The 8,829-nt window shown below is 46.5% G+C and overlaps 1 protein-coding gene across 3 annotated transcripts in view; it reads right to left on the reverse strand.

Moving 5' to 3' along the window:
• POLA2 (DNA polymerase alpha 2, accessory subunit) overlaps positions 1 to 919 on the reverse strand; it is a 38,602-nt gene extending 37,683 nt beyond the window's left edge. Inside the window, exon 1 of one of the 3 annotated variants that reach the window (XM_066351287.1) lies at positions 502 to 919. In XM_066351287.1, the coding sequence (XP_066207384.1) occupies positions 502 to 580 (79 nt within the window). In that variant the 5' untranslated portion in view covers positions 581 to 919. Of the gene's footprint in view, positions 38 to 501 lie in introns of those variants that run through there. The other 2 variants (XM_066351365.1, XM_066351448.1) reach the window with 2 other exon arrangements.
• Positions 920 to 8,829: the final 7,910 nt, after the last annotated feature.

Genomic DNA, 8,829 nt, shown 5'->3' on the forward strand with positions numbered 1-8,829 from the left:
CTCAAGGGACTCAGATTTGCACAGACTGCCAACAGCTTTGACCGGAGGTGATGGATCAGCAGAAACGTAAGGTGTAGACTGGAGAGGGAGGAGCCAGGACTAAAAAGCTCCATTTCAAAATCCCACACCTCTTGCCTTGCCGTGGAGGCTTCAACAGTTTCCAAACTTAGAGATGCCGCTGCAGCCGAGTGCGAACCTAGCCCGTCCCAATTCCACCTTTCTGAAACTGTGTTGATTTATAATTGTCCTTTATATATATATTTCCCTCCTTACTTTATATTCTTATGTTTTGAGGTGGGGTCCAAGCAGTCATCTGCGAGCATTTCAAAGTCCCCATATCCCAGATCTCAAAACTCAGTTTAACTCATCTCACACTCACCGAGACGTCTGATCTAGGGGCGGTGGAGCCTGGAAGCGCTGCCCTTTGGGTCCTGGGCGACTGGGAACAGCCAGCCGAGCGTGGACCTCGGCTGGGGGCCGGGCAAGGGGCGAGGTACTCACGTTTCTCGGCCAGAGACTCCTCGCAAGTCAGGCCGAAGATCTCCAGCTCCTCAGCCACCTGCTGGGCGGACACGGTCATGGTGACCTGCGCTGGGGGCGGGGGGTCCACCCAGCTCCGACCTGAGTTCAAGAAATCCACGGGCGTGGAGATCGATCAGCAGGACGAGGTCCCTCGGATCCTTTCGCCCTCTGGAATGGACGGTGACCAAATAGCCCCAAACCTCAGGCGGTCAGAAGGCCCCAGCCGTCAGTCAAGGAGAAACACTTTTTCTAAAAAATGTCGGGGAAGCCCCCAAACGTCCTAAGGAATGGAGCAGAAATCTCGAGAAGTCGCTCTCCTGGTGGGAACGGCCTCCGTCCTAAAAGCTACCGCTGAGCTGCTCAGCGGCCAGCACAGAACAGAGCAGTCAAGAAAAACCCGCCAAATGCTTTGTGCAGCGTACGCATGCGCCAGACCGGGGTTCAGCCCCACCCCTTCCCCTCTGCTTCCTTCTCCCGGTTCCCGGACTCCGCGCGCGCACGCCCGTCCGAGGGCGCGTGCGTACAAACTCCAACGCGCTCGCTCGCGCGCCCGCGCCTGGCGGTGGGTGCGCCCTCCGGCGGCTGCGCAGTGTCTCTCCCAGATCGCGGAAGCCGGGCTCAGAGGCGCGTTGGTTTCAGCTCTTAACACTGAAACCGCGTCCCTGCGCCAGCCTCGAGTGCCTGTTTCCTGGGAATCGCCGGCTTGGCAATGGTCCATGACGCACGATCGTCACTCCTAAGTCTTGTGCCTTGGTGTGCAGATGCTGTTGTATACATTCCCCCGAAAGTCCCAAACATTTTGTGCTGTACCCTGGAGAGGAAGGCGTGTCCTCCCTTCTCTGTCCTCCAGTCACCTCTGCACTTGGTTTGCCCTCGTTCATCTTAAAAGGGCAGCTTAGTTAGGGAATCTGTTTGCCATGGTTATCATCCTACTTATCATCACCTTGGTTCCAGCCGCAGTGACAGGTCGATTTCTGGATATGGAGCATTTTGGTGAAAAAGGGGCCAATGGCTTAGTTTTTGCAAGTTAGGTTTGGGTGCCTTTGGGCTTTCCAGGTAGAAGTACCCAGTGGACGACTGGAAGCTCGTGAGTGACGATAGCTCACTAAGAGGGAGAGAGTTTAGAAGTAAAATGAGAAGAGGGCTTTCCCCCAAATAAGTCTCCTAATTCTTTGAGCTAAAATCTCCATTGGCTCAGCTTAGATCAAATAGCCTTAGGCATCACACTCAGCCACTGGGATGGTACGTAGTCTTTCCGGAAAACAGTTTGGCAACATATATCAGGGGCGTTAAAAATGTACATTCCTCCTTGACTTAGCATTTCTTTTATGTACAAAGGCAAAATTTTATGTACAAAGATGTTTGTTGTGGTCTTATTTATATTATTTTAAAAAATAATAAAGAAAGGAAACAACATCAAGAGGTAGGTACTAATTAAGGAAAGTATGGGATTTTACCAAAGCAGAGATTCTCAAGACTGCCAAGGAGGCCAAAGACTCTTAGGCGACATCTCAGGGCGTGAGACGAAGAGACAAGGACCGGCCAACGTGAGAGCAGAGCGTCCTGGCCTCAGTGGGGCTGTGTGGAGCTGGCTGTAGCCTGCATATTAACCATGGTAGGGAGTGGGGGGTGGCGTTCCAGGAAGGGAAAACCTCTTCCTCTTTCCCGAAACCTCTTCCTGGTAGGAACCAAGGGTAGAGGGTGGACGCAGTGCACCTGGGTACAGACAATATAGGATTTATTATTAGCTTTCTATTGCCATGTAATAATTTATCACAAACTTAGTGACTTAAAACAATACCGATTTATTAGTCCACAGTTCTGTAGGTCAGAAGTGTAAGCACAGCATGTCTGGGTTCTCCGGTCAGCAAGGCTGAAATCAGGATGTTGGCCAAGCAGTTTCCTTTCTAGAAGTTTCTTCCACAGCCAGAGAAACTCTGTTTTTGTTTGTTTCTTTGTTTTTTAATTGATTTTAGAGAGAGAGAGAGAAGGGGGGAGCGGAGCAGGAAGCGCCAGCTCTTAGTAGTTGCTTCTCCTATGTGCCCTGAGTATGTGCTGTGACCAGGCAAGCTCGGGGTTTCAAACTGGCGACCTTAGCGTTCTAGGTCGCTGCTCTATCCACTACACCACCACAGGTCAGGTGAAACTCTGTCTTTAAAAGGCCTATGCTTTAGAACAGGTCTACCCAGATAATGTTCCTTTCTCAGAGGTGGATTAAGGTCGGTTGAGGCCCCGAGTGCAAAAGAAAATATTGGACCCCATTAAAAAAAAAAAAAAAAAAAAAGCGCCCTGGCCGTCCGGTTGGCTCACTGGTAGAGCGTCGGCCTGGCGTGCGGGAGTCCCGGGTTTGATTCCCGGCCAGGGCACACAGGAGAAGCGCCCATCTGCTTCTCCACCCCTCCCCCTCTCCTTCCTCTCTGTCTCTCTCTTCCCCTCCCGCAGCCGAGGCTCCACTGGAGCAAAGTTTGCCCGGGCGCTGAGGATGGCTCTGTGGCCTCTGCCTCAGGCGCTAGAATGGCTCTGATTGCGGCAGAGCGATGCCCCAAGATGGGCAGAGCATCGCCCCCTGGTGGGCATGCCGGGTGGATCCCGGTCGGGCGCATGCGGGAGTCTTTCTGACAGCCTCCCCGTTTCCAGCTTCAGAAAAATACAAAAAAAAAAAAAAAAAAAAGGCAAAAAAGATAGGGGCCTGACCAGGCGGTGACACAGTGGATAGAACGTCGGACTGGGATGCGGAAGGGCCCAGGTTTGAGACCCCGAGGTCGCCAGCTTGAGTGCGGGCTCATCTGGTTTGAGGAAAGGCCCACCAGCTTGAACCCAAGGTCGCTGGCTCCAGCAAGGGGTTACTCGGTCTGCTGAAGGCCCGCGGTCAAGGCACATATGAGAAAGCAATCAATGAACAACTAAGGTGTCGCAATGAAAAACTAATGATTGATGCTTCTCATCTCTCTCCATTCCTGTCTGTCTGCCCCTGTCTATCCCTCTCTCTGACTCACTCTCTATCTCTGTAAAAAATAAATAAATAAATAAATAAAATTTAAAAAAAGAGAAAAAAGTGTAAAGTTGGGGTTTTGTGGCGCCTTCAGAAGTCAGGGCCCAGGGCGAGTGCCCTGTGTGCGCCCGCCGTTAAATCCACCTCTGCCCTTCCTTAAGGTCAAATGATTTGGGACTGTAGTTATATCTGCAAGATTCTTTCTCAGCAGTGCCTAGATTAGTGTGAAGAGGGCACTTTTTTTTTAATTGGGGTGACATTGGTTAATAAAACCGTACAAGTTTCAAGTGTACAACTCACTAAAACATCATCTGCATACTGCATTATGCACTCATAGCCCTAAGTAGCCTCTTTCCAATTCTCATTTACTGTTGTTCGTGTCTATGTGTCATAGATATATTTTTTTTCTTAATCCCTTTACCTTTTTTACCCAGACTCCTAAGTCCCTCCCCTCTGATTGCTGTCAGTCTGTTCTATGTATCTATGCTTCTGTTTCTATTTTGTTTGTTAAATGATTTTGTTCATTAATTTTATTTATTTACTTATTTTGTGACAGAGACAGAGAGAGTCAGAGAGAGGGACAGACAGGAAGGGAGAGAGATGAGAAGCATCAATTCTTCGTTGCGGCAACTTAGTTGTTCGTTGATTGCTTTCTCATACGTGCCTTGACTGGGGGCTACAGCAAACTGAATGACCCCTTGCTTGAGCCAGGGACCTAGGGCTCAAGCTGGTGAGCCTTGCTCAAACCAGATGAGCCTGCGCTCAAGCTGGCAACCTTGGGGTCTCGAACCTGGGTCCTCCGCATCCCAGTCCTGACGCTCTCTACTGCGTCACTGCCCGGTCAGCCTATTTTGTTCATTAGATTCCACATATAAGTGAAATCCCATGGTATTTGCCTTTCCCTAACTGGCTTTGTTCACTTAGCATGTTAGAGGGCACTGCCTTAACATGAAAAGACATCGCCCAATAGAGCCCAACAAAGAAGAATAAAAACCAAAAGGTGATGTTATTGGAACAATGGTCGGATCTATTTTGAAATATGTAATGCCTTCAATATAATAATTACTAAAAATAATGTTGTATAGAGGAGGGGGAGTTAAAGAATTACCTGCTCTGACTGTCAAATAGTCTAGGTATGACACCAACCCTCTTCCCTCTTTCAGTCCTTTTCTGAATTATTTGTTGCCTGTTATTGTCTGGGGTGGGTGATATGGGTTGGTAGACTGGCTCAGGTCTCTTGTAGAAAGCTGTCAAGAGCATGTCAAGACCCTCTCTCTAGAATGTGGAATTATGTGTCATGTATTGTACTCAGATAACAGAAAACATCTCATTCCACATCCTGTTACAAATGCTTCGTGACCATTTGGATTTCCTCTTCTGCAACTTGTATATTTAGAAATCTTTTGATCTTTGCCTTTTCTTACAAAACACCAGGAACTTTTTGTAGATCATAGACCAGATGTCAATTTGACCATTGGCAAGTTAGGAATAGTTTATACATTTTTAAATAGCTGAAAAAAAGTCAGAAGAATATTATATTTGATGTATGGAAATGATTGAAATTAAAATTTCAGTATCCATAAAATTTTATTGGAACACAGCCATGCTCATTTGTTTATGGATTGTCTATTGTTGAATCTGTGCTACAAAGACAAAATTGAATAGTTACAATAGAAACCTTACTGCCATTGAGTTTCAAATATTTACTATCTGGCCCTTTATAAAAAATGTTTGGGGCCTGACCTGTGGTGGCGCAGTGGATCAAGTGTCGACCTGGAATGCTGACATCGCTGGTTCAAAACCCTGGGCTTGCCCAGTCAAGGCACATATGGGAGTTGATGCTTCCTGCTCCTCCCCCCTCCTCCCTCCCTCTCTCTCTCTCTCTCTCTCTCTCTCTCTCTCTCTCTTCTCTAACATGAATAAATAAAAAAAAAATAATTAAAAAAAATGTTTGGCCTGACCAGGAGGTGGCGCAGTGGATACAGCATCGGATTGGGATGTGGGGTACCCAGATTCGAGACCCCGAGGTCGCCAGCTTGAGCACAGGCTCATCTGGTTTGAGCAAGGCTCACCAGCTTGAGCCTAAGGTCGCTGGCTCGAGCAAGGGATCACTCTATAGCTCCCGGTCAAGGCACATATGAGAAAGCAATCAATGAACAAATAAGGAGCCGCAACGAAGAATTATTTCTCATCTCTCTCCCTTCCCGTCTGTCTGTCCCTATCCGTCCCTCTCTCTGACTCTCTCTGTCTCTGCCATAAATAAATAAATAAATAAATAAATAAAATAATAATAAAAAATGTTTGCATCTGATGAAGTATCAACCTGGAATTCTGAGGTTGCTGGTTTGCAGCCTAGGGCTTGCCCGGTTCTAAGGCACTGTTCCTTCCCCCACCCCTCTCTCTCTCTCTTTCTCTCCTCTTCTCTCTCTAAAATCATAAATAAAATCAGAAAGAAAGAAAGAAAGAAAGAAAGAAAGAAAGAAAGAAAGAAAGAAAGAAAGAAAGAAAGAAAGAAAGAAAGAAAGGAAGGAAATGTTTGCAGGGCCCTGCTGTAGGGTCAATGCTGGATGTGGCCCTTGCCCCTTACCACATGGCACCTGGGTCACAGATGCTGACTGTGGGCCATGACACAGAGGGCAGAGAGGGTGGTAGAACTGCAACTAAGGTTTTACTAAGAACAGTGGAACTGAATTCCCAGATACATATCAAGGCGGGACCACACAGAATGGCATGTACCCTTCCCTCTACCCCTTACTCACCTGCTTAGTTGCATATAGAGTTTCACTTGAGTAACTGCCCAGGGCTTAGCTATTTAAACTGTAACCCCACTCTGTGGGTGTGGAGCTTTTCCCAACCTGCCACCATTGGTGCTGCCCTGTATGTAAGTAATAAATGCTATGTCTGCTCCACCTGGTCCTCCTTGTGGTTTCTTTGGGATCCTGCACCAACACCACATTGAATTTCCAGGCCAAGACCTGCGTTACACCTGCCATAAACAATACCATTATCAGATGTGCTGCAGACATATTTTTCCAAACTTATCCTTTAACTTTGTAGTTTCTTCCACTAAAGTTTTACAGTTTTTATATCTATCTTTTCCTTTATGGATTTTTGGTTTCCTGCTCTCTTAATAAGGCCTCTCTAATTGTATGTAAATATTCTTCTAATTTTTGTTTTAGTAATTTAATTGCTTTACTTTTTTTTTTTTTTTTTTTTTATTTTTCCAAAGCTGGAAACGGGGAGGCAGTCAGACAGAGTCCCGCATGCGCCCAACCAGGAACCACCTGGCATGCCCACCAGGGGGTGATGCTCTGCCCATCTAGGGCATTGCTCCATTGCAACCAAAGCCATTCTAGCGCCTGAGGCAGAGGCCATGGAGCCATCCTCAATGCCCAGGCCAACTTTGCTCCAATGGAGCCCTGGCTGCGGGAGGGGAAGAGAGAGACAGAGAGGAAGGAGAGGGGAGGGGTGGAGAAGCAGATGGGCGCCTCTCCTGTGTGCCCTGGCTGGGAATCGAACCCAGGACTTCTGCACGCCAGGCCGACGCTCTACCACTGAGCCAACCGGCCAGGGCCTAATTGATTTACATTTTAATTTAGATATCTCATCCACTTGCAATTAAATTTATTTATGATGTGAGGAAGAATTTAGTTTTCTTTTCTTCCAGATAAACAGCCAATATGTCAGTGATACTTAGTAAATAAAACGTTCTCTCACCCTAACCGGATACCTCAGTTGGTTAGAGCATCGTCCTAAGCACTGAGGTTGTCAGTTCTATCCCCAGTCAGTGCACATACAGGAACAGCTCAATGTTTCTGTCCCATTCTCCCTTCCTTTCTCACTAAAATCAATAAATAAAAATTAAAAAAGAAATTTCCAACTGAATTTAACTGGATCTTTTCATATATTAAGTCCCCATAAATACTTAGATATATTTCTGGATTTTTAGGTTCTATTCTGCTGATTTATTTATTGCCTTTCCATGTAAATATAGTAATGTTTTGATAATAGTATACATCAAGTAGGTTTTATATCTGTAACATACAGCCAAATATCAGAATCACAGTGGCTTGGACAGAATAAAAGTTTATTAGTCTGTCAGATAAAATAATTTTAATTAATTAAAATAAAGTGATCCCATTCATCAAAGACTGGATCCTTCCATCTTTCTGCTCCACAATCCTCAAATTAGTTTTAAGGTCACCTCAGAGTCCAAAATGGCTTCTGGAATTTCAGCCATCACATTCATATTTCGAGTAAGAGGAAGAGGCGGGTATAAAAAAGACTTTTCCAAACCTTCTATTTCTCTTTGAAAGAATTATTCTAGAAATTCTTCCTGACAAGTTTTATTTATTTATTTATATATTTACTTTTATTTATTTAATTATTTTATTCAGTGAGAGGAGGAGAAGCAGAGAGACACTTCTGCATGTGCCTACCAGAATTCACCCGGCAAGCCTACTAGGGGGTGAGGCTTTGCCCATCTGGAGCTTTGCTCTATTGCTTAGCAACCTAGCTCTTCTTAGTGCCTGAGATGGAGGCCATGGAGCCACCTTCAGTGGGTTCAATGGATCTGTGGCTGCAGGAGGGTGAGAGAGAGAGAGAGAGAGAAAAAAAGAAGTGAGAGGGAGAGGGTTGGAGAAGTAGATGGTTGCTTCTCCTGTGTGTCCTGATCCCTGACTGGGAATGGAACCCGGGACATTGACACACCGGGATGATGCTCTACCACTGAGCCAACCAGCCAGGGCCACTGACAACTTTTAGATTCAGTAAATTGCACATGATTGAATTACTGTTGGGTAAACAAACATTTTTTTACTTTGCTCAGTTGTATTGGGGTAGAACCCTGCCTGTATAGTTTAGGGCAGTGGTCCCCAACCTTTTTTGGACAACGGACCAGTTTAATATCAGAAAATATTTTCACGGACTGGCCTTTAGGGTAGGATGGATAAATGTATCACATGACCATGACAAGTGTCAAGAGTGAGTCTTAGACGGATGTAACAGAGGGAATCTGGTCATTTTTTAAAAATAAAACATCGGCCCTGGCCGGATGGCTCAGTGGTAGAGTGTCGGCCTGGAGTGCAGGAGTCCTGGGTTTGATTCCCAACCAGGGCACACAGGAGAAGCGCCCATCTGCTTCTCCACTCCTCCCCCTCTCCTTCCTCTCTGTCTCTCTCTTCCCCTCCCACAGCCAAGGCTCTATTGGAGCAAAGTTGGCCCAGGCGCTGAGGATGGCTCTATGGCCTTGGCCTCAGGCGCTAGAATGGCTCTGGTTGCAACAGAGCGACACTCCAGAGGGACAGAGCATCGAC

This window comes from Saccopteryx leptura, chromosome 1 (assembly GCF_036850995.1).
Source record: "Saccopteryx leptura isolate mSacLep1 chromosome 1, mSacLep1_pri_phased_curated, whole genome shotgun sequence".
NCBI classification, from domain to species: Eukaryota; Metazoa; Chordata; class Mammalia; order Chiroptera; family Emballonuridae; genus Saccopteryx; species Saccopteryx leptura.